Source organism: Cyclospora cayetanensis, unplaced genomic scaffold (genome assembly GCF_002999335.1).
Source record: "Cyclospora cayetanensis isolate NF1_C8 unplaced genomic scaffold, CcayRef3 CcayRef3_contig_76, whole genome shotgun sequence".
Taxonomy (NCBI): Eukaryota; Apicomplexa; class Conoidasida; order Eucoccidiorida; family Eimeriidae; genus Cyclospora; species Cyclospora cayetanensis.
The window spans coordinates 108,362-134,269 of NW_020312748.1; the positions used below are offsets into that span (position 1 = coordinate 108,362).

At 49.9% G+C, this 25,908-nt stretch overlaps 1 protein-coding gene across 1 annotated transcript; it reads left to right on the forward strand.

Moving 5' to 3' along the window:
• Nucleotides 1–1,090: 1,090 nt before the first annotated feature.
• LOC34621374 lies at nucleotides 1,091–11,876 on the forward strand. The gene is made up of 17 exons (XM_026335666.1): nucleotides 1,091–1,250; nucleotides 1,361–1,545; nucleotides 1,856–2,021; nucleotides 2,201–2,370; nucleotides 2,710–2,818; nucleotides 3,463–3,590; nucleotides 4,001–4,072; nucleotides 4,219–4,452; nucleotides 4,909–5,559; nucleotides 5,698–7,486; nucleotides 7,568–8,529; nucleotides 8,593–8,732; nucleotides 8,920–9,144; nucleotides 9,394–9,515; nucleotides 9,964–10,045; nucleotides 10,302–10,687; nucleotides 10,978–11,876. The coding sequence occupies exons 1-17, from the start codon at nucleotides 1,091–1,093 to the stop codon at nucleotides 11,874–11,876; spliced, it is 6,480 nt and encodes a 2,159-aa protein (XP_026191451.1).
• Nucleotides 11,877–25,908: the final 14,032 nt, after the last annotated feature.

A 25,908-nucleotide genomic window follows, 5' to 3' on the forward strand; every position in this document is an offset into this window, starting at 1 on the left:
AAGCTGAACAGAAGGCAGGTGGTACGAAGGGAATCTAGCTATGAATGCAGAAGCCTAGGATCAATTGGAGAAAGAGAGAGAAAAGCAATGATTTATGGCACATAAACACCAAGATACACACACACGGACATATTTCCAGAAAGATGAGGACCGTACAATGTGTGCGAGCAGCGCCACATGCCAGTCGGCATCGGGAGGCCCTCCCCTCGGAAGGTCACTGAGACTCTGAATCTAAAGTAACAGCATAACAGGCGTCCAATGTTACAAAAGACAATTGAGGTTAAATAAAGCGCAGTATATTCCTAGTATATTCCTAGCAGAAAAGCTCCTCAAGTTTCTTCCCCTGCGCTGATGCGTTCGCTCCAGACTAACCCACCACACACGCTCTCAGAGGGGGCCCCTCGAGGAGCCAACCGTACACAACCCCACGGGGGGCCCTAATCAGCTGACTAGGACTCGAAGCATATCAGGAGATACGGTTTCTCAATTTTTCGTGGTGCCTCCAAGAGCATGCCGCTTGGTGTTTGTAGCTTCATGAATTCATGAGTATGTGCTGAGCAGGAGAGAGAGAGAGGGCAGCGTCTTTGGCCGGCTTGCAGCACACCACCATTGCTCTCGACGGGTGCTCTCTCTGTGAATGGCTCACATGAGGGCTCCCGTATGAGACAGATGGGCAGGGGCCTTCTGCTGGTGCTGCTGTTGGTGTTGCATGCCCCTTTCGCCAGCGCCATCTGTCGGGGATACCCCCTTCCCTCTGCCGTGCAGCCGCTTCCGCAGGGGAGTATACAGGAGATGAGGCGAGGAGACTCCCCTAGACGCACATGCATGCGAGATCTCCGTCCTTCCTTGAGAACGGCAGGGCCTCCTGCAGCCGCAGCTGCAGCGGCGGCGGCTTTCCTTCTTTTGCGTATTCCACAAGGCTTGCATGCGTTTGCAGGCAGCGCGTTCAGTCGACGCCTCGTCTCGTGCACTCCTCGTGCGGCCCCTCTAAGGGCCCAACGAGGGCCTCGAGGAGGGCTGGCTGTACCCCGTTTTGTCGACAGGGGCCCTTCGGATGAGGGGCCCCCTTTGTTTTCCCCGTGGCGCTTGGATGGCCCCTGTACGAGCTCCCCAAAGCACACCTCCGGGTACCTTTTCCCGACGCATACCAGCAGCAGCCGCAGGAGTTTTGGAGCAACAGCGAGCTGTTCAGGGGAAAGTACGACTAACCCCGAGGCAGAAAGCTCCGGGGGGGGGGCCCCCTCCTCAAGGCCAGGACCGTTCCGCTTGCACGACAGGAGAAGGAGCGCTCCTGCGTGCGAACAAGCACTGCCTGCGGCATGCGGAGAGCCATCGGCTCCGTCTGCACCATGCGACACAGCGCTGCCCTCTGGGGTAAGGGGGGGAGGAGGGGGGCCCCTGGACTCCCAGGGGCCCCTCCGTCGCTTTGTGGTCGTGGACGGCAGCTGCGTCATGTTTCGTTGTTATCATGCAATGCCAAGTCTTAAGAACAGAGACGGCGACAATGTTGGTGCAGTCATGGGATTCTTTAGGTCTCTTGTTCAGGTAATCGAGCCTCAAAACCTCAGGGGGGGTATTATTATGCAGGCATGCAGCCCTTGGGGGCCCCCACGAAGGGGTTCCAAGCGTCAAGGGCCCCCACGAAGGGGCCCCAAGCGTCAAGGGCCCCCATGTGGCCTCCCCACACACCTCCCCCCTTCCTCTCCCCCCTTGGAATATTATCTTTAGGCCATATGATATAGGGATGCACGACACACACACACACACACACACACACACACACACACACACACACACACACACAGCCTGTGTTTTCACCAGGCGTTTGGTGTGTGTGTGTGTGCAATGGCTGCAGATACGCCGTTTGCTGTCTCCGTCTCACCTCGCAGTAGTGTTTGACCATCCTACAGGCCGCTCTTCTCGACTGGCTATTAGCCATTCTTACAAGAGTCACAGAACACACCCGCCTCTCGAATTAACGGAGCAGATCCAGAAGGCCAAGCATCTTTGCGCTGCAATGGGTACGTAGGCGTACCTCTGCGGGGCATACAACCCCTCTGCGTACAGCACGCCATTTGTTGTGACTGCCTGCATGTCTGCATAGCTGCTTCCTCCGCTGCTGCTAGCGCCTCGGCCGCTGCTGATCTGCGCAGCTCTCTGTGTATTTTGGGGCCCCTGCCAGCGTGCGCTTTTTGCTTAGGGCTGTTGCCTCTGGAAGTCGAAGGCGTAGAGGGAGACGATGTCATTGCCACACTCGTCGATCGTCTCTGCACGGAAGTTTCTGAGCCTCAGCAGCAGCAGCAGGAAAGGAGAGAGTCTCCGGTGTTCGATGAAGTTGTTGTGGCAACTGTAGATAAGGATCTCTTGCAGGCGAGTCTGTCTGATGCCATGGTGACTCTTGTCTGCTGCGCTCTTGGCCCTCCATACGGTGCCTGCTGTGTCTCTTCTGTTACTCTCCCTGTAGCTGCTGCTGCTGCTGCATCGAATCGAGGTTTACTGCTGCTGTGTCTGCTCCTGCCGTTTCCGTTCGCGTCTGTTTCCTGAAGACCCCGTACTGCCGCCACTGGTGTGTTGCTGCTGCTGCACTCTGTGATGCGCTTTGAAGTAGACGCGGCTGCCTCCGCGCGGCTCTTGCGACTGTCTTCTAGTTGATGGTCGGCAGCTTCTTATGCATGTGTATCCCGAGTCGCTCTATGCTTTTTGCGGCAGTTGCTAAGGTACAATTACCAGTCGAAGGGGGGCACCCCCCGTGTGAGTCTGCTGGCTCTCCATCGCCAGTGCCGCCTCCTGGACCGCCAATTTGTTGAAGAGGAATACGGTAAGGGGCCTTGTGACTCACGCACTCCTACAGAGGAGGGAGGGAGGACAGACTCCCGAGCTTCTTTGTGAAATGAGGCGCAGCGTGGGAAGGTATAATACAAGGCAGCGCCTTGCGAGGGATGACGGCTTGCATGAGCAAGGCCAAGACAGGCCGCACTTGGGCGGAGTTTTTGTGCTTCGCCGTGGTGGAGGTAGGGGGAGGAGTGTGTGTTGCTCAAACTGCGCCGTGCAACTTTTGAGGTGTTTTGTGGAGCCTTACAAACGGCAGCTGCGCGGGCAGGAGCTATATCCGCGTAGCTGCGCATGCCCCAGTGCCTACGAAGCCCGTGAAAGTTCTCCTCCATTTTTTCAGCATTATTCAGCTGAGGAGAACCCTGCTGGCTGACGCGTAGTTGCGCCCAAATTTATGTGTGCATGCCAATTCTAGGGGTCTTCGCATGTGCATACCCATTCGCATCCATGTATATATATATATGCATGCAGACAGGTGGATATCCACTTCTACATACCTCTGACGCAATGCTGCTTTTCTTTGAATATCATCCCTACGTTGCGCAGCGCTCCTCTTTTCTGTGTCTCTTGGTGAAGGATGCGAGTCGCTGTTCACTGTTCTTGGTGCAGCTGCGTGTCTTGCCTTGCCAGGCGTGGATCCCCATCAGCTTCTTGACTTTTTTTCGCTTGTTGGAGATCGTGCTGATGGAATTGTCGGCTGTCGTGGAATCGGCGTCGCTGCGGCTAAGAAGGTTCTTCGGGCAGTTGAGAGTCTTGAGGTTAGCCACTCTGTTTTTTGGCTGCCTTGGCGCGCCGAGTGACAGTGCACACACGCACACACAGGGATGGCGTAGATTCAACGTAACAGGGGAACAGGCTGATCGCCTGTGAGTGAGGGATTTTGATGGTGCTGGACCCCAGGAGTGTGGTGCTCTATAGGCGTATAAACGTTCCATGAAGGTTTATGCAGAGAGTTGCAGAAGCGCGCATGCACTTTAGCTAAAGAGGCCCCTTGCGTGACAGCAGGGCAAGAAGATGAGGCATAGCAGAAAGAGAAAGGGGCGCCACACTGGATTTTAAAGTCTGAGAAGGCGTGCATGATGTGCAGTGTCGAGACACACTAACGAGTGGTGGTGGGGTTGCCCCACTTGACACGTTTGAATATTTAGTGTGTGTGCGTACTTGAAAGATGCGTGTACACGGAGCTGCGTGCATGCATTTAGATGCTCAAAGTGCGAGTTATGAGCTCCAGCCACGCATGGTAATCTGCGTAGGTTACAAGCTGCCCTCAAGTGGCGTGCCGTGGCTGCTTCAGTTGGCATGTTTACATCGTGGCGGTGCATGTGTTTCCTGTCCCTCCTTTTATCGCTTCTTCTCTCTCGCCGTGTCATGCCCTCCCTCGCTCAGGCTCTCCATGCGTCTCCTGAGAAGCTCAAAAAGGCCTCTTTAAGACCCAGTCAGATGGCTGCCCTGAAGGAATTTCTCCCGCAGTGGTGCACAAACCGCCGTCTTGTCGCCTTGGATTGCGGAGTTATACCCGCCAGGAGCCGTAGCCTCACTTCCTTCGAGCTCACGCCTGTGGACCCTGGTGATCTTAAGCAGATGTTTGCCGCGTACAACCTGTCCAAGCAGGCAGATCTGGTAAGCGGGGTGTATGGTGGGGTGTATGGTGTACGTGTATGTATGTATGTATGTATGTGTATAAGTATATATGTATGTGTATAAGTATGTATGTGTATGTATGTGTATATGTAAGTATGTATGTATGTATGTATGTATGTATGTGTATGTATGTGTATAAGTATGTATGTGTATGTATGTGCATAAGTATATATGTATGTGTATATGTGTATGTATGTACGTGTATATGTGTGGCTTACGGAAAGAGGAGCAGTGCAATCCGTCTGCCAAAGGGGGGGGAGGGAAAGGGACGCCTGCGAGCCGACTTTGCACACGGAAACATCTATTCTCTCCTTACCCAAGGGGCCTCTCAAAAACAAAACAACCCTTTCCACCAGTCCAGTGTTTCTTGGCGCTGCCATGCATAGCTGTGGCGTAGCTCACCGTTCCCCCAATTGCTTTTGCTGATTGCTGCAGTGGATACAGGCTGGGAACGCTGCAGCTTTTTCCGCGGGAGGCTCTGCAGCCAGCGGAGCACATGGAGAAATCCCCTCCCCCGAGGCAGCAGCTAAAAGCCAGCCCTACGCAGGATTCTCTGGAGCAGCTGTTTCATCGGAAGCAGCAGCGTCGCTAGCAGTCGTGTCTGCATCGGCAGCAGCAAAGACATCCCCGGCACCTGCCGAGGGCACCCATGCAGCAGACTGGCAAGGCGGTGATGCAACAGGAGACACAGCGGCGGAAGGACTGAGCGACGAAGGAGGAGTCGATACAGCAGCAGCAGCGGCTGCCACAACAGGGGAGGCGGAAGGCGTTCCTGCAGCATGGATCGGCAACTATGGAAATTCAGAGACTGCTGTGTCGCAGGCGCATGCACCGGAGGCTCCCGGGGTTGTGCTCTGTGGGGTACACTTGTCGGCGGCTCCGCAGTCTCTTCTGCCGTTTCGCACGGACGCCTCTCGCGCGGATGCTGCGTCGTTCGCAGTAGGAACAGGTTCCACTCCAGCGCTTCCAGGAGCTCCTTCCGGCAGAGCAGCCGCAGAAGGTGCAGCACAAAACGCTGCGTGGAGGCAGAGCGAAGCCAGTCCTCCCCGAGGATCTTTTGCAGCCTCTCTTCTGTCCTTTTGGCCAGTGCTGACGACGCCTTGGCTGCTGCTGCCTGGGGTGTATGGTGCGCAGGTGCCTCACCGGAAGGTGCTGCCTCTGAGCCTATCTAGAGCCGATGAGAAATCTTTTTCCCTGCTCCTGAACCGTCATGCCTTCTCGCAGCGTCGCCTTCTGTTTCATCGAGCAGCAGCGCCGTCCAACTCCGTGATCGGAGTCGCCGGCTGTGTTTACTCCGCTGCTGAGAAAGCCTCAACGGCTGCAGCAGCCAGTCCGTCCCTGCAGGCTCCTTTCGCCTCTTTGCTGCCCGGAAGCAGCGACGGTTCGCATGCGCTCGATAGCGCGAGGCTTCAAGATCCGCTGCCATTCGCCTTCGACCATGAGGGAGAGCTCCTGAGGAACGGCGATGGGCAAGGGAGCAACAAGCCGGCAGCTCCTGGAGACTCCGCTTCTGGATCTGCGGCAGCGCGACGTGCTGATTCTGACGGGGAAGCAGACTGCAACATGCAAGTCCGCTTATTTTGCCTGCAAGAACGACCCCACATGGAAGCGGTGCAGCAGCACATGCGACAGCAAATGCAGGCAGCAGTCCATGTCGCAGCAGCAGCAGATGCGGGAGCGGCAGCAGCAGCGGCCACCCTTAAGGCAGCAACCATTCGTGCATCTCGAAAATCCACTCGGCGCTCTGCTGATGCTGCATCTGCTGATGCTGCATCTGCTGCTGCTGATGCTACTGCTGCTACTGATGCTGCTGCTGCATCTGCTGAGTTTCTTCTTGGTTCTGATGCGGAAGTTACTGGCTCTTGCAACGGAGATACAGCCACGAAAACACGGGCAGCGAGCTCTCAAGTCGTGTTCTCCCGGGAAGAAACAGGAGTTTTACCCTTGCTGCCCCCCATTGAATGTCAAGGCTCAATGGCATCCCCTTCACCCCTGCAGCAAGCTCAGGCTTTTCACAGCACTATCGTTTTGTGTTTACGGTATCTTGCCGTCCTGCAACAGTTCGAAGGCAGGCGCTGCTGCGACTCCCCATTCGAGGCAGCCGCGGGGGTTACTCTCGGAGGCTTGCTACGCCAGATCCCCGAGCCTGTTCCCATGGACCCTCTGGAGATGTCTCTCTCCATAGTGGCGAAAAGCGCAGCGACTCAAAGCACCCCCGACGTCGTGAAAATAAGCCACACATGCCTCGAGGGAGGCAGCAAGGCACGCAACAGACCTGACACAGGTGCTCCGTTGCTTCCCATCTCCGTAGCCTGGCTGGCATCGAGCCCTCTAGGAACCCATGCGCCTGCCAGCGCATTGTGCCCCCTTCACCTTTCTTTCAGCATCCACCTCCCCCCCGGACTGTCACGGCTTCTCGCTGACGAACTGCCGCAGCAGACACCGCTGCAGCAGCCACCGCTGCAGCAGACACCGCTGCAGCAGCCACAGCAGGCCGTGCTGGATATCCTGCACTTTCACTTTCCCGTTTCGCTGCTGCTCAGAGATTCTGCAGCCTTCCAGATGCTGCGTGACTGCTTGAGGATGAGCGGCCTGCCTCCCGCCAACTCCGGTTCCTCCGATCGGCTCAAGACGGATGACGCCGAGACGGCTCCGCCTCGGAGTCTCAGTGCGACGACTCCGAACGCTCACAGCCCTCGAATTCTTTGGGCAGCACACAATGCAAAACAACTGCTACACTTGCTGCTCAACATAGGCCTTGTGCCCCCCGCGAACCGCCAGCTGCACTGCACGTCTGTTTTGTCGTGGCTGCTGCACGGCGCCAATAGCAGAAACTCCGACTTGCTGCAGCATGCCGTGCTGTATGAGCTCCTGCAGCAGCGAAAGCGACAGCAACTAGACGCGCCTGCGACTGCGGGAGAAAGACCAGCGGAACCAGTGCAGCTAGACACCCCCGATCTCTCCGCTTGCTGCGACGGGCATACAGCAGCTGCAGGGGTCCCTCCACACGCGGGTGAAAATTCCACGACTTCAGCTGCTCCAAGAGGAGGAGCACCACAAGTACAATCGCGCGGCGATGCAAACCTCCCCAAAGACGAGAGCTCGCTGCTCCTGCCCCTTCTGGCCTCGCCATACGCTTCCACTATCGTCGAAACCATGACAACAGCGGCGAGAAGCATTGCCGATCTCGCTTCGAAAGGGCATCGCGGTTATCGCCAGCAGAAGTCGCGGGAGGATCCTGAGGCTCCTGCTCGGGCACTGAAGGGCAGCACGCGCCGTTCGCAGCGCAGTAGTGTGCTTCCACCGTGGCACTGTTTTCCGTTGGCAAGGAATGCGTTGCTGCCGCCTGAGCAGCAGCAGCTGCAGCAAGGCCTCTTTGGCAGGTTTGGATGGGGGATTTACGCCAAGATGCCTCAGAAGAAGGCACAACGCGATACAGGCCCGAAGGACTGCGGCTCAACGCGCCTACCCGACAGCGCCGCAGGAGAAGGAGGAGGAGCAGCAGCAGCGACAGCGCGCCTGCGGCTGAGCTTCCAGCCGGTTGTCGCTCCCAGTCCAGAGCCTTTTTCATTCGCATCAGGCACCACGCAAGACGGCACTCGGCGAACGAACGAAACCGTTGAGCAGCAGCAGCACACCTCTGCTGGGCTGCGCAGTCGATCCAGAGGACTCGCTGTTCGCCTTCCTGCGCAGTTTCGAAGATGCTATCCCCCCAGAAGCCCAGAGCACCTGAACGCAGAAGACGTCATTGGCTTTTGCGAGTCTCGAGGAGCGGCAACACTGGTCTTGTTGGAGAAGCAGCAGCAGCTGCTGCTGCAGCAACAGCAGCAGGCTGCGGAAGAAGGGGCTCCCGCAAATCCAGAGACTGTCGGCCTGAGCCTCACTTGGGGAGTATGGGCGCAGGTTGAGAGGCCGCTCATTCCCACGCTGGTGGCTGTGGAGAGACGGGGACTGTCTTTGTCAACGCCAATTTTGACGGATGGATGGAGGGCGAATCGGGGAGTTGCTCTGCATGCGCCAGAAACGCCGGACGCTGCGGATGGAGCTGCTGGAAGCGTTCTTGATGCACTTCCAGCAGATCTACCGCAGAGTCGTGCATTTACTCCTCCGCCGAGTGAGGGGGAACCTGCGACAACCCCGCAAACGCCCCCTGGCGACTTTGGCGAGGCCTTGCAAGAGCAGCGGATTCTGGAGCAGCACATTTGGAGGCTAATCCACCAGCTGACTGGTCGTACAAATGTCAATATAAACTCTCCCAGGTACTCTTTTTCTAGGCCCTTTCGATGGCGCATGCCTTTCGCGGTTTCGCCTCGCCTCCGTCTGAGTGCGAAATTCCCCACTCAAGCTTGGCTGGAGCCCTCTCGACTCGTCCAGCGTGCGTGAAATACTGGCGAGCAAGTTCGCTGGCCTCTGCGTGTATGTGCGAGTCCGTTGCTCCTCCCTCAGCCAGCTTGCGGAAATCCTGTTCGACGTCTTGCAACTGTCACCGCCTCCTTCAACGCGCGCTGGATCGGTTTCTAGTCTCACGGAGAAGACTCCAAGCAGCCAGGGAGGCACTAAAAGCAACCCCTGCAACACAGGAGGCCGCTCCACTGGAGCCGAGGCTCTGCAGGCCTTGCTCCGCGAGGCACTCTCCAAGAAACTGGACGCGCGTTCTGCGCAAGTGGCGGCGTACGTCGCTCAAATAACCGTGGTTCTACTACCGCTGTTCGTGTTACTTCTGGTCTTTTGCTCTTAGCCGTGGTGGCTTTTTAACTGGCCTTGATTTCGTTTTTCTGGGAGCTCCAGACAAAACTCCGCGCAGTCTTGGCCTCGTGTGCATGTATGCCCTAGAGAGAAGGGGATTATGGATCTTGAAGCGCTCCAAGGCTGCTGCACACTGTTGTGCTGCCCAAAATCCGCGGCTGTGCTTGCGCGCAGACTCCTCTCGGCTCTCCTGAAATATCGAGCTAGCCACAAGTTTGTCAGTACCTACTTCGCGTCTCTTCCTTCCTACATTTTTCCCCTTACGCACCGCATTCACTTTTCGCTGCTGCAAACAGGTATGTTCACGCCACGTGCTTCTCATGCTGCTGTTCGGCTCTGCGAGTAGTATAGCGGTGTCCGTCATTGCATGCATCTCTGCCTCTCGGTGTATTGACCAGCCATGCATGGTTACCAGTCCAGTCGGTCATGATATAGCCTAGTTTTATCTGCTGGAGATGATCGCATGAGGATGATGATGAGATGCATTCCCGAACAAATCGTCTTGATCGAGTTAACAATCTTCTGCCGTACAATTTTTTCGAAAATTGCTGCATCCGGTGTGCGTGCCCGTGCACCCGTATGCATTCCTCCGTTTCGCCTAAGGGACGGGAAGTCAAAGCGGATAACTTTATGGTTTCCAACATTATTTTTTTCATTGTAACGCATGCTTCATTATTTCGGTGCGTCTGGCACACGCACACGTAAGGGCGAGCGCAGGGGCTGCACTCTATTGTGTGCACTCAGGAGCCGCTACTGGACGCCTCGCGTGCAGAAATCCTAACCTTCAGAATATCCCGAATCACCAAGAAGAATGGCGGTGGATCAGGTGTGTGCATGAGCTGGCCACAATCAAGCAGCTTCTTTGCAAGAGAAGCTTGCATCGGCCGTTCAAAAGCATCTGTTATATAGGTTGCTGCCCATAGTTTCCTTGTGGCTTTCCTGATGGTGTAGTGCTAACGTGTAGCATGCAGCACACATAATCTTTTGGCGCAAGTTGAATTCTTTCGTTTGTCCGGTTAAAGGCGCATGGGTATACACTGAGGTGTGCTAATGCACTCTCGCATGGTTTGATGCGCACGCAGGCGAGCTTTCGTTCCATCTGCTGTCAATCCCTGCAAGGCAGATGAGGCCACAGTGCGTGGAGATGCCCTCACCAGTTCCTTGACGGCCATGCTTCTCGGAGCATCTCGAGAGGATGGGAGCCCAATGCCTGCAGCGGATGCCGTACGAGTGCCCCCATCCTCTCCATGGCGGTTTCTCTCCATAGACTACTCTCAGATGGAGTTACACATCCTTGCTTATCTTTCCAACGACCCTCAGCTGCTTAACGACCTAAGTGGCGGGATTTCATCGGGCGAGACAGGGCGTCGATATGACAGCTTCCAGTTGACGGCTTCTCGCTTGTTTGGCTGCCCTCCGGAGGATGTTACAAAAGAACGTCGCAGTGCTGCCAAAACCGTCACCTACGGTAAGGGCGTATTTTAAGTCTTTATAGAAGGAATTTAAGGCGTGCTCCTTACAGTTCTCCGGGTTATGCAGGAAGCATATTATCTCCTGTGAATCCACGCTCCATGAGCGTTTACAAAGAGGGCCTGTCTCGTTTGACGCTCACAAGCGCTGCTCCGGGTGCCGGACACCTCCTGTATCACAATTGGCTATCTTTTTTCATGAATGTAATAAAAAATGCGCACATATTTTCCCTGCACAATACATTTTTCGCGTCGATGAGTGCGCTCTCACTCTCTGTTGCGTGCCCAGGTATCCTTTATGGCCAGACGGAAGGGGGTCTCTCTCGTCAGCTTCGAGCGCCTCTGAAAGATGCTCGCCACCTAATTAATTGCTTTTTCAATGAGTACAAAGGCGTGAGAGCACTCATGCATACGCATACACAATTTGCCGAGGCCACAGGGACCATCGAAACCCTCATTGGACGAAGCAGGCGATTAGACGGCACAGACGTTGTATCGTTACAGCTGAAGCAGCATGCGGAGCTAGGTCAACTCCTTCAGCGTATCGGTGCTGCGAAAAAGCCTTTACCTCAGCAAGTGGGTATCGCCACGAGCACTGGAAGCAGCACGAAAAACCGCTGTAGGAGACAGGCCATGAATACCCCCATCCAAGGTCTTGCAGCAGACATTATGAAGTATGTCACGGGAAGGGTAGACGAGTTGCTTAAGCGGCAGCAACAACGAGCATTTGACCATGAAGACATGTTGCGGGCATCTACCCTGCGAGGAAGCGTAGGGGGAATACCAAATCTGCCGCCGCATTATCAAGCTCTCAGGAGACCTCTCAGGGCTCAGGTTGTGCTGCAAATTCACGATGAGCTGCTGCTAGAGGTACACAAAGAAGACATATCACTCACTCTGGAATTAGTACTGCCGTTGATGCAGCGTGCTTGGGGCCTACTGCTTGTGGAGACTAACTGCCTGGATCGCTACGCAGCGCTGTGCCAAGTACAGAGACGCCTTATAGACCCTCTAGGACACAACGACACCGACCATGAAAGTGCCTTGGCAAGTGCAGGTAATGGCAGCAATGTGGCTGAACAAGAGATCTGGTTCAGTCTCCCCGATCAATACGAGTGGCTGCGTCCCTTTCTTCAACGAAAGCTCCCCACGAGCGCCAAAAGCGGGCGTGACTGGGCGTGCTGTTAAATAAGCACGTACCCAGTGTGTTAGTGACTCCGTAAATGACGTTTCCAGCGCAAAAGGAAGTCCCTGTTCTTGCTGTCTTTGGGTGATGCCGTTAATACATCTGGCAATTTCACATTTAGAAATTTATGGGAGCTAGGGCCTTTCCATTGCTTGTGGAATCTAGGCCACTACTGTATGCAAACCGTCCGTAGTTGGCAAGGATTAAACATAGTTTAGATTACCATTTACGATCGTTTTATACGGAATTATAATGTATAATGTGCTGTAGGAGTACTTGGACATGTAAATAATATCCCGATGTACTAAGATTGATCCTCAAAAAGATTATCCTCGGCTACCGGACCTCGGTCCTGTCTAGGTAGTAACTAATAGGCACAAGAAGACACGCTAGCGTTGTGCTGCCTCTATGGTATGGCGGGATAGCGTGCGAGGCCAGTTGTTCCACGATGCCCAATGCCCTGCTTTGTAGGCGGTCGGCGACAAAAAAAGAATAGTGCAGTTCGTCGAATTTTCACTCTGGGAGGCGAGGTAAGATAGCCACATGAAGCGGGTTGAGTGCATTGCAGAAGAATATCACTAAATGGACGCAGTATTTTGCACCATGCAATCCCAAAACCCCAGTGCGGAGGATAGGAAGAGAGCGAGGACCGCTGAGTTGAAAGAAGTGATTCCGGTGGTCGTCATGCTAGACGAATTTTTACAGCTAAATTAGCCATGAGGATAAATGCTATTGGATGCACTGGATAATATTTATCTGAAACTTAGAGACTTAATTTAGTTCCTTTTAGTAATACTGGTGAATGTGACCACTGTCTTTGCTCCACAGATGGAAGCCTCAATGTTTCAAAAGGCAGCGCAGTCATGGCATCCTTATTCGTTTTCGATCAGTGCTAAATCCCCTCTAAAGCTCGCGAAATGCTGATATTGTGTAGTTTCAAAGCCTTTTCGTCGCTATAGTATTGTATCCTTGACGGGACGACCCTCACTTCGTCGTCAGGTGTGCCCCATCAAAATGCTCTGGCAGATCCATCGTTTCCATGGAACTTAACTGTACTAATTAAATGATACTATCGTGCTTACACCTTAATGGACTATTGCGTCGGGGGGAAAACAGAGCTTAACGTTGTTCGGTCGGTGGGACTGTGCCTCTCGATGCGTGGCCTATTCAACTCCTCGCTACTGTTGGTTCCGTTTCACGTTGAGTTGCCTGTTGCTCATGTATTATTAAGGTAAGGCCTTTACTTTGCGCAAACCTAGATATAGGCTGTTGCGCATCATATAAATTTTTATGCAGGCTTCACTTCTTCTCACATGAACTAGACAGAGGAGAGTTCTCGAGACGAATTTTCGGTTGAGCACAGCTGGGTGTGCTAATAACTCATGGCAAAACAAGTTCCTTCAGTTAAATGATACACTACTTCACTAAAGCCCAAAGCTTCGAGGGTCGTGATTTTATGGTGACTTCTTCGCGTAGGTGTGGGTAGAAATATTTTCAAATGCGGCGTGTATTCGAAATGCGTCTGGTACGAAGAACTAAGTAGACTTGCCAGAGCTTTCTAAAATAAATGACATGGTACTCAAGATTCTTGCTATTCCATCTGAAAGGCTCTTGCATTATTATTTCTAGGGTAAACAGCTTTCGCATGCCGTAGTAGGATATATCTCCATTTGTTGAAAATTTTGAAAGACACAGGAGTCAAAAGGATCCGGTGCCTCCTGACCTTCCAAAGAACTTTTGATCAATCCATGAGTGTGTCCAGCAATATATCAAGTTCTAACCTTATTCCTCGTAATATTACAGCTTAGACATGCTTTTTGTCCAGGCATCGTCGAAAATGCAAGGCCCCGTTTTCCATCTTTCAGACTACATATCAATCTTATCTCTGTGATCGCAACCGTGCCTGGCCCTGTTACTCACGCTCAAGCTAAAGGCAGCTCTGAAGTCAAAGTCTCAGCCATCGGGCGGTCACATCGGCTTACCCCACAGCAGGTCTAGCAGGACATCGTTGAGCCGTGCACGCGCAGAGATGCTCTACAGTGCAGTTCACCAAATATTGGTTACTCACCAGGTTATAGGGGTTAGGGCAGAACTGTGAAAGAAGAATGCAGTGCTGGGTGCACTAATTTTGTAGTAAGTTAACGCCGAAAATATTTTCTTATTCGCCAGAATGTTGGGAGAAAATGGCTGTTGTGGCAACGAAGTCACGCTTTGACACCAAAGATCGTGGTGCACGGTTTTCTATGGAGAGATGAGAATGCCAGAAAAGAAATCTCGAGAGGTCGCAATTTAGTATAACAGAATACAGTGGGTGGTGCCAGATATATTGAATTAGTGGAAGCTTCCAAATGTGCCTTCAATTGAACTGCTGGTAGTTCTCATTCTTCCCGGTTCCAAATTGTCTCTGAAGGCAAGCCTACATTGTCCATCGAGCCCTTTAAAAGCTCAGATCCACGAAAGTACGTTGATGAACATTTTCTCTATATCCTAGGCCCCGTTCGCAGCTCGGCTTAGGCCGTTCCTTTATTGAGTGCAAAAAAATTGATTGCCTCATTCAAAGTTTACGACAGGGTGAGTTTGGGAGCTGGCGTCTTCCTTGTTGTGGCGTAAGGGGACACAACTAGCAGGCACAACTCCACCTTTCGAGGGAAAATGTCTCATGCCGAATGCCAATGCTTGCCGGCCACAACTTTGCTTTGTGTTAACTGTCACATCCCATGCTTGTTGCAGAGGGGCGACGATGTACCCCCTCTGGAATGGAGTTGATGGTAGCTATGCAAATTGTGTCTCCGACACGGTAGATATTGTAGCTGTAGCTACAATTTCTATCGGTAGCGAAAAGCAGGTTCAGAGTGCCAGTGCTGAACAACGGGAGCAAAAGTAGCTATTGGGCGTACACATTTAAATACTGCCGCTATTTCAAGTTAAATGTTCTATGGTACGTATCCTAAGCTTTTTTGGCAAAACTACTTTGTAATTTGCATGCGTTCCAAAATCTACGGGTGGTCGCACAAGGAGCATTCCAGCAGTTACCTGGAGACGCTTTTGGCCTACCTGGATCTAAGAACCACAACAATTTCCCATTTCAACTGCTTGGTAGAGTAGAAGTAATGAAGGAAACAACCTTGCATATGGTTTTTGAGCAGACCTTTCATGTGGTCAACTATTTCTTGCACAATTATCCAGTCACGCGTACCGCAACACCAAGCATTGTTAAGCACACATTGTAATGTATTCGTGGATGGCCTTATTGGTGCTTTCTATTTCAGATACCTCTAATACCATTGGCTGATTTTTTATGGATTGCTGTATATGGGCTTGCAAAACAAATATCAATCTACATGCAAGAACACAAGAGCAAAGAAACTCTACCTGGACCTCAGAAGTTCCTTCAAGCGAGGAGATGAAGTGGTTTCATAAATGTTCAGCCCCTGTGAAGTTAGAAGTAGGCATTGTAAACTGACTACTTTATCGAGTGGCTTCGAGAGTGCTTGAATAAAAAGGCGAGGGATTTTCGCATACAGCTCGCGCGGTTTGGAAATTGATATTTAGTGGAATCCGGTAAGTGGGATACTCGATTAACAGCTGCAGTTCACATAGTGCCTAAGGCACAACACTACCAAATACTCAGCATAATTGGCTTGTATTATCAGAAGCCTCTAGACGTAAATGCATCTGCAGTAGCTGCAGTATGGCCTCTCGCGTGTGTTCTGGCCACTCTCAGTGGATTTTCCCTTTCCTGTGGGCATGCAATCATGGATCGTAGCGCGGCATTCATCGGAATCTTGAAGAGACAATGCCAAACATTGTCACCGTCACCCTAGCACTAAGAACTAGCACTTTACACCTGGAAGAGCTACCAATGAGGCGGAAACGACTTTGAAACGACAAAGTTTAGAATAACCAGAATGGTGTTACTCGTTCTTGTTTATTGCCGATCCAAGGCCTTGAAGTCAAGCATTCAAAAGAAAGAGGCAGAGTCAGTGACGTGTAAATCAAGTCTCGAAAAATTCTCCGGCAGTTCATTTTGAGCAGATGCTGATCCCGCCACGCCGCTTCGAGCTGCAAATTTGTTGCTAATGGAAACTCTGTTACAGTGAATAAGGGTACATACTAATTACTGATAGTTGATCTTCCGACATAATTCTTTGCTTTTACCTGGTACATAATCTGATGCACATATTAAGCGCAGGCGTGGCATCGAGAAGGAGCTTGCAGTCGCAAGTAGGCTTCCGCGGTACACTACTGATTCTGTACCACTTGTAATGGCAGCATCATGCTGCTGCTCAAAGGACGCTCTTCGTGGCTCCATTGAAGGAAGGATACGAAGGTACACCTGAGGCCATCCTGGTGTAGAATCATCAAATCCTTTTTGGAACGCAAACGCAAAAGCTTAGTGGGAATGCGTTAACACCAGTGCGGGTTTTTTTGAAGCACGTATACTTTTCTTACTGTACGAATACACGTAATACGTTTCGAAACAGGCCGTGCATAAGCGCTTGTACATCAACAATTATGCCCTTCGAATTTTCTAATAACACATCTAACCACTACCTAGATTATTTTGCGCCGTCAATTGCAACTGTTCTGGTACTCTCAACCCCAAGTAAGAGTACTCCAGCCTAGATTGAACTTTCAAATTGCTCATTTATTGTTCCTTGCTACAGGCCTAATCTGCGTACTTCCTCCAGGACCACGACACCAACGAAGTTGGCCTTTGACGGTTGACGTAGCAGCACATTATTCGAACTCCCATGGCCTTTTGAACAGGCTCCCAGGTACTTCCGTGGGCTCGGGCTCTACAAAGACGTTTTGCGGATTAGTTCAAGACTTTGGAGTACTTTTGGATGTGGCATTTGCTCCAATTATTACCGTATCAGTCAAGAGCCATGTCAGATGTCCGCGGATTAGGAAGGCAGGGAGACCCCTTTTCCGAGTTACGATCTACCAAACATTTTAATAAGTACAGTTTGTACACTCTGCAGCTAGATTATTTTTAAAGCTGCTGCAGCTCAAAAGGCATGTCCAGTGAATTCAGGCGTCCTAGGATAGGGTGCTAGGATAGTGCTCTGTGAAATTACGTTAGTCCTGAACCGTTCCAGCTGCTCATAAAGTACTCAGAAATCGCCCCTTTCGTCTCTGGCTTACTGAGTGTCAGACTGTCGAATGCAAAGCTACGACAGTAATAGATTGCTGGGAAAGGTGGAGTAGAAAGGCCTGCAAGACTCGCAAGGTTCAAACACTATGGACGATGGGCACAAGATGCTGTGCGAAGCATCCAGATATAGTACGCTCCTACACACTCTTTATGCTTATGGAACAATCTACCAGAAAAGCCCACATGATTCAATGAAGCTGTTTTCTCCAGTAAGCGCTTAATAGTCAAACTAACAGCTTTATTGGCAGCGCTACATCGCAGCAAGCATTAAGATCAAAGCAGAAAAATTTTCCAGCTGCGGCAGCGGGAACGAACAAGTTTTCTGTTAACCATACTAGTCTACATTATTACATGCGCTGCTGCCTGTGCTTGTACGATCAATGATTTCAACTTCGGTGAATTTGCACTTTAGGCAAGCATACGGTGTAATATTGCTTCTATAAATGCAGCACGCTTTAGGATTTGCTAGGATATCATTAAGCTCGCAATAAATCCGATTGAGGGGCTGCTTGGTTAGCACATCGGACAGGCGTTTGACAACTTCAGAGAGCCTAAGCTGCCCCCAACCTTGTTGACCTTCGTGTTGTGATGCACGTCAAAAAATCGGTAATGAGCTCTAAGCCCGTCCTGCACTTACACGGTTACAGCTTACTGTTTAGTATAACTTTTCCTTCGGAGGCAATTCTAAACCGGTTTGGGCAAAGGGTCTAAAGGTTTCTAAGAAAGGAAGTCACAGTAGACTGAGGCCACTTGAGATGAGGGTGGGAAAATGAAACTACAAAAATATGTTGAATTCTAAGAGCATCATGTGCGATCTAAATGTTTCGGCATGCTATTTCATCTAGCAGCAGAATAAGCAAGCTTCCTTGCTACTAGCCTCTCTCAGATTCATCTAGTGCAGCCACTTCAGCAACAGTGGTAAAGCACATTGTTCTTCAGTGTTTTAAAATATTGATTTTGTGCTATCTGCATAAGCGTATGGGCTTGAATATGTACTTGTTTCTTTTCTAAATCGCTCACTTTCTGTGGACCAAAGCCCAGGCCAAAATGCCAAGAGGAAAGTAAACCGAGGCAATCCATCATACTGTCTAATCCAGTAGCTGATTAGCACCAAAGCGCTCACTCCTGATGTACGGACAAGGGCAAAGTTGGCAGTAAAAATTGATAGGCTGCTTTTGAGGGTATGGAAGGGCTAGCACAGTTTCTTGAACTGCCAGGGGCTATTCCCCTGACTTGCTAAAGACCAAGAGCGTGGTGTCGTACTCTATTTCCGTTGGGCATGATTGCCATTGTCGATGCAACACCATAGCGGTATTGTCATATTGATCTTCGATGAGCTGGAATACGTTGCATATACTATTAGCGGTGTCGGTTGCCCTCAGTCATATGTTGCAGCAATCGGCAATCCGTGCCCAATCGGCAGCGCTTCCACAAATCTTTGGGTAAGCCAAGAATGACTCGAAGACGCATGAATCTTCCTTGAAGCTTTTTATGTGAACATGTCCAAGATAGGGCGAGCTAGCCGCAGAATTAATTTTTTTATCAAATCAAATCACCATCAAAAAACTAACAACTGCGTGTCTGGACACGATTCCTGAATCCTTTCGAAGCTGCCACATCGAGGTGTCATGGCAACAAAGAACCAAAAGCGCCACTTAATTGTGATATCTCTTAATGAGTAAAATGAGAAAGGTGTCATCGTTTAATATTTATTCGTCTCAAAATATCATAGATGTTTCATGCCGGAATACGCAATTTACAAGCGATGCTGGTGCTAGTACTGATACGGATATTGCCCTTGTGTTGTTTAGCCAAGATACTCAGCCAACATCATTGTGTTGCTTTTATTAAGTACGTTGAAGTACTGGCTTGTCATGTTTGAACTACATGCTCTGGCTCCAGACAGAAATATCTTCTCCTGTCTTGCACGGTTTTGCCAGCTACAGATACTCAAACTCATTGCGCAATAAATACTGGACTGCGCGCTGGCACAAACGCCATTCACATTTTTCTTGTTTCCTGAAGCCACCAAACCAATACAGTAATGGCGCCTGGTATGAGTGGTTTAGCTCCTAGTCCATCTACGATAACTCAGCATTTCTAAAGGGACTAAGGAAACAAATACGAGCTCTTTGTACAAAAGCGACTACGGCAATTGATTGAGGCGTAGTGGCGCTGCACTATTTCTGTGGATATAAGAAGCGTTTATGGTGAGCTAGGCCATGACAGTGGAGCCACAGTTTTAAGATCTTCCAGGGCGAAATTTGTGCTCGATGTCCCTTGATGCCTCACAATGTTGTGTACAAAGTAGGATCACCTAAAGATGATCATCACCGCTAGATCTATTTTTGCAGTGGAACTATGCTCAACAGAGCTCGCTGAGACAGCTACACATGGTAGCTCAATGCAGGACGATGCCTCTCCAGGGTAACGTGTCGGTGAAAGGTTGGCATCTGGACCATAGAATCATCTCATCGACAGATTGTCTAGCCAATGTTTTACTGAAGAAGCCCTGTGCCTCCAGTGAATGTGTTCGCCTCTATTTCTTGCCAGTACTGCTTGCAACAGGAGATGTTGATGAGTAGCATGTGCTGCGGGTAACAAAAGGGAATGATTTCGCATGGAAGTAGGCAGTATGTCAACACACTTCTAGTACCATCACTACAGTGTTTGGTCCATGCAATTTAATCAGGCATATTCACTTTCAGAGCTGATACCGCTGGTCACGCAAAATTCGCAGCCTTCCTGAGGCTTGACATTGCTGCCGACTTAAACAGTCTCCGCTGTCTCCAATACGCTTAAAATAAAATTACTACATATCAGCAATACAAGAAAAGTTTAACCAAGGGTATGTGGCTTACATGAGTGAACCGAACGACAAAATTTGGCAAACACGTCTGCAGCCCAAGCAACTGCCTGATGAGTCTAGGTACCGACACCGCTTGCAGAAGGTTCCCGAGCGTCCTTTAGGAATTTAAAAAAGAATTTAAATAGTACAGCATGGCCATGAATACAGGTTTTGGTGATCTGGTCCCCGCAGAAGGCAAGCCGGACAGCGTAAAACCTTGCAAAGCGCATTTGGTAGAGAACACTCGCCTACTCCTGGCTTTGCTTTACCCAGCAACAGCTACCTCCATTCGAAATTTTTAAAGAAGCCTTTTTAAAAAGTAGCTGACTTGCAATTACAACGTACAATAACAACGCTGTCCAGGGACGACTTCAAAACGATCGGTCTACCGTAGATATGCTTCGATATGCAAGAGGAAATAGCACTTCCGCAAAGGGTAGCTCATTCGCACTCTACTACTTTTCAAGAAGTAAAAGCTAAAGTACTAGTTGCGCAGGTTCTCTAGCTACTCTTGAACAGAACTATGTGTGATTGGGTATCGAGTAGCGTGGAGTCTCCCTGTTTAGATCCCCACACCGGCAGCAAGTCTATGCATGCGCAATGATTGCCATTTCCCAACAGAGTACTTGCATCGTAGCCACGGCTTCTCGTTAGAACGTTAACACATTGCACAGCCAGGACAAGGATGGCAAGACCCAACCTGCTTCACAACCTCCTTTATGGTCCTGGTAAGTAGCTACAGGCTTCCATTAAAATGTGTTCCTCTCTATGAAAGCATCATCTTACCTGCACGATAACTGTCATCAACACTATGAATCCAATGCTTTGTTATGATGACCTGTGTGCGTTTGTAACATTCCTTGTCTGAGCGCCGCAAAGAACTCAGACACAATCGACGTTCACTTTGTATGCTGCCCGCAGGCACCTTCAGAAAACATCCCTGTTGCTTTGATTTTGAATATGTTAAGCTTTGCCTATTGGTTTAGTGCTATGCAATACTCCAGAAATTACTAATTGAAGTGCAGTATCCTGACGACCTGGAGCCAGGTTTTCTTAATCTGAAGCCCCCTTCAGGGTTGAGAAGCTCACAGAGCACCAAAAATCCTCTTCTGCTGCGCTAATTATTCTTTTAGAATCTCCCGGAAGGTTGCTTGACCACAGCAATACGAGTTCCTATTTGGTCAGTTCTTTAAAACGCGTCGAACTGTGCCTCAGCCTGTCCGGTGATGTATGGGTCGGCAATGGGAGAGAGCCTCCGGAGGAGGCCAGTCCCATAGAGATCATTTTCCCTTCTGCGTTAACATTTGAAAAATTTGTGTCCACTCCCGTCGCTCCTCAAGAGCCTGCTGAGTCAGAACGTGTCAACGTGAACACATTCATCACAGAGGAAATACCTCATGTTCCTTTTTCAAACACAGTTTTTGACAACTAACTCTACTCTAGACAGTTATTCACTGCTTAATCAACAAATGTGCATTTGAGCCTTACCTAAATATCCAGCGTCGCAAGCGTCTAATGTTTATCCTTTACATGTGCATGATCCCCTCCGTGGATTGACTACTCATGGTCTCTATTTGTCTTCACACTTGATGTAGGCTTGGTTTTTCGTAAGTTTGTTTTAAAGTAAATTGAGGTCTAAGATTCTGCTCAGCAATGCTACAACCACTGCACCAGCACCGTAGTCTGTTAGGGAGTCAGCTTGTAACAACCAAGTCTTAGCAGCCAAAATTGGATGTAGCGCGATATGAAGGGCCACTGCGATCCGAATCCTCAGCATAAAAAAGGAATGCAAGCAATCGCCTTTCACAAGAGCCAACATTTTCAATAAAAAATAAGTCCAGCGCAACCGATCGGGCTGAACATAGTTGGCGCAGCAGGGGGCCGCCACAGCCCTCCAGTAACTGTATTGGATTGCGGGTTTCATCAATGTGGGTATCAGGACTTCTTCTCAAGAAAAAACAAAGACTCGTACGGCAGCACAGCATATATGGGAATCCATGGGTGAAAAGACCGGGGTCACATGGGGCACCCAGAGAAGTGGTGCTTTACACACTATGTTCATCACAACGAAAACCTCAACAAGACTTCGTATGCAGTGTGGCGACAACTAATCCAGCCAAAATATGCGCGACGCAGCTGCACCAAGTAATGGGTGTAAGGCCTTAAATGGAGCTGTAATAACCATTGCTAAGTTCAACCAGCGGCAGCCGAAGACTCAGCTCACTCTAATGCTCCTCCAACAGAGCCGCTAAAACACAACACTAGGCACAAGCCCTTCTCAATCATGCGAGAAATTCAGCTGTGTATTGGCGACACGGCTCTTTAATGTAGCGGGCGGGAGATGAGCGCCCATAATTGCAATGGAATATTCCACAATTTTGCGTGGCAGAGGGATTCCTTGCACCTTAAGCTAGTTTTTGCAGGGCATTTCTCGAATACTTATGTGAGTATCAGAGGATCTACCCGCTTATCCAATAAGTATTAAAATGTAAGCAACTTTTTGAATTTGAGTGACATTTCAGAGCAAGGTATTCTTATAGCCGGCTTCAACCTGGGGGATCGAGTTGTGCTTGTTCCTTCGTAAGTATTTGCTTGCAAGGAGCCCCCATTCTTGCCTTTTCACAGAAGTGGATTTGTGCTTTTTCGTAGAGCTGAGGGGTGCATTGCCCAGGCTCACCTTGTGGCTCGTTATTCCAGGCTCTCCCAGGCAAACTTGAATAAGGTGTCGAGGTCTGTGCTGTGATGTACGTGTGCAGCTTTTCCTATTCACGAGCCTGTCATATTAAGCTTTAGTACACCATACATCTATCCTCTAGTTCATATTTTCAGATGCATTTAGATATATGTAGACCCAAATTCCTACTACCTACATACTCTGCCTTGACATTGCAGTTGATACGTGTGATTTATGAGGGGTATATCAACAACTTAGACAATTAGGCATTATCCAAAAGACTCATCATCATGGGTGATGTCCGTTCATGTTTTAAAGTAGGAGCCTTTTAGAACGGAGTCACACCATGGGGGTGTGGAAGCAAGTTTCACCGGCTCGTTTTCCATTTGAACCCCATGGGCGCCAATGTGTAACAAACGAATTTAACAACTATGCAAACAGCCTGTCAGATTCAAATGATTTTGCGCTACAGTGGTGGTGTGTCTTCAATATACATTGAATTTCGACCATGAGGACTTGTAGGTTGGGGGAATTTAATGGAGGCACTTGCCCACGAACTTCCGCTGGCTCAATTTGGGAAGCTTCCTGCACATTGTTCCCCAACGAACCCGCGCACCTTCGCTAAGAGCGTCTGCCCGTGTCTTAACAGCCATATAGAACGCTTCCGCCTCTCCATTCTGGCGAATGGAGAAGTAGCGTCGGCGCTCGCGCCCAGCGGCATCGGTCCAAGCGGCGATCCACTCCTTCTTTCTGAACTCCAAACGAACTCCTTTAATTTGACGATTGGATGCCATGTCGCGTAGTTTACTATACAATAGCCGTGGGGCTTGGTATTCCTCCAGTATGCTGTTCCACATTCCGAGGGGGATCAGCTGGCCTAGCCGCGCAATTGTTGCCTGTTGAACATCAGGCAAGCATTGATGTAGGCAAGTAGCTTTGACTTCTACCGCCGGCACAAGTGCGTCGGTGGCCTTGATGTTGCTGGAAACTTGGTACTGGATATTGTGATAGTCTGCAATTTCTTGTGAAGCGATATCGCAAGGACAGATCGGGTTGGAAGAAGAAGTGGAAATTGTAGCGCCATCCGGAAATAAAGGATAAGCAATGACTGAACACTGGATATCTGAGTTCTCGAGCAGAAGAGATGATGATGCTGCGGCCATTTTCTCTCCTTCAAACTTCAGACCTGCCGTTGTAGTATATAGATGCTTCGTGGAAAATCTTGTCCAGCATAGCTGCTCCTAATCACTCAGTAGTCACCTCAGGGTGATCTTATGAAAGCCTGTATGCCAGCATTACAGAGGCTTTGAAAGAGGCGTGAAACTGGACTCTGGCCGATGCATGAAGTGCCTCTATTAACGGATGTGCATTAACTAGCAGCTGTGTGGATTTTCACAATATTGGCCGCCTCCTGGAAAACCAAAGGAGTAATGAAGGTGAAAGCCAATTAAAACCGTTGTAGCAGAGAGAATAAACTCTGTTAGCCACGCCGAAATGGACATGTATTGCTATGTGTAGTAGTCCGTGTGTCTTGCTTGATCGAATGCTGTCGAGACAGGAGTAACACCAATGAGATATTATTTTTTGAACTCTTGTTCAAGTAGCGCAAATGCTATTTTTTCAGCAATGATATGCATCAGACAAGCTGAATTTCGGCTGTTACAGAGGCCAGCTGAGGCTAAGGACAGCGAAACGCCGCAACGAAGCCGCCTCGGCAGTGCCTGGTGTGGTCTGTTCTGCTGCCCCTTCTGTGCTAGCCGCATTAAGTAAGCAGTTGGCACAGTTATATTATTTGAACTGCGTGAAACTGCTTTATTAGAGTGCTATTACGCCATTTCACGCGTCCCGGCGACTTTTGGACATGATAAATGTAGCAGACACTGTTTAGTGTCGATGCAGAATTGACCTTCTCGGAGTAGCAGGAAACAAAAGCGCATTTTACGCTGGACTTCCACGTTTGGTGTAGACTTTATCTCGTTAGACTTTTGGCGAAACATTTGTGAGCCGACTCCCATGATACTCATTTATGCTAAAAACCAAAACTATGCATATTTGTTCGTCTCCAAGGCACGTAGTTTGCAGCGACAGAAACCATCAGTTTGGGACAGACAGGGACCATTTTACATTCACTGGCAGTCTTTAGCCTTGTAAGAGGACGAAAGTGAGTATTTCGGCTAGTGTGTTTGATGTGGCACGCATCATTTACCGTGAGGGCTGAATTGGATACAACGCTGCATACATGCTCAAAGCATACTTAATGAAAGTAACTGGGAGTTTAACAAAGCAGCTCTCCAATTCCTTTCTCCTTGTCTTTTAGAGCTTTGACATGATGGAAGAGGAACACACACTGCGCGTTGCTCCTCCTCTTAGCACTTCGAAAACTCGCAGTTAGTTGCACATAGCGTCTAACGCGCACAGCAATGTGTCTTCTGGTACCAAGACAATAGTACTATACAGTAGACAATGCATGAGAATCTATCAATCAGATGCTTAATTGTTTGCTTATCTTTAGGGTAGTATCTGTAGTGTACTAGAAGCTGAGCCGCCTACTTCTTCCACCAGTATTCCAAAAACATTCGCTCGTGCCCCTTACTTGTCCGTTGATACCAACTGCAGGCAAGACAGCGGAAAAGTGACCGCCTTGCCACCATTTTATACGCAGACAGGAACGAGAAGAACAGCATGAGCGTGAGATTGCAGGCAACTATGGGAAGACGAGTGTACTACTGTATTATAAATTCACTCAGCACGAAGAAGAAACTCAATCCTGTCTAGTGGCTTTTTGTGCGTTTAGTCTCCCGAAAGTATACCACAGCGGTTAGGAATATCTTATGCGTCTCCGTAATAGTACTCCTGGGCAATTCGTGAAGCTTCCAGACATTAGTTGATAATAATCAAACTGCTTCCCGAGCATTGAGATAGATGGGTCAAGGGATGAAATGGCACATTCACAGATCCGTCGGCACTGAGATGCTCAGCTGACCCGTGACCTCTCACAGCCCAACAATACAGTCCATAGTCAGAGACATCTAAATTCTTTTAGGTCCCGAAGGGCATTGCAGACGAGTAAGTTTAAGAAAATTGTGCTGCTTCAGCTGCTGAAAATCTGGGCATGGCAGGGCATACCCCTCTGCCGCCGGACGCATCCAAAGCCACCCGAAGGGCCGCGGGGGAATTTCCACTATAGCACAAGTCCACTAGCCTGAGACAGCATGATCATGTGCTTCGCACAAAATGGCAGTGCGGATACCATTCGGATGGCATAGGCGGCGGATTAAACGCTATTTTTTGAACCACAACATGTGTTTATCAACGTCTAATTGTTGCACCCTTTTTCATTCTAACTTTGGGCAA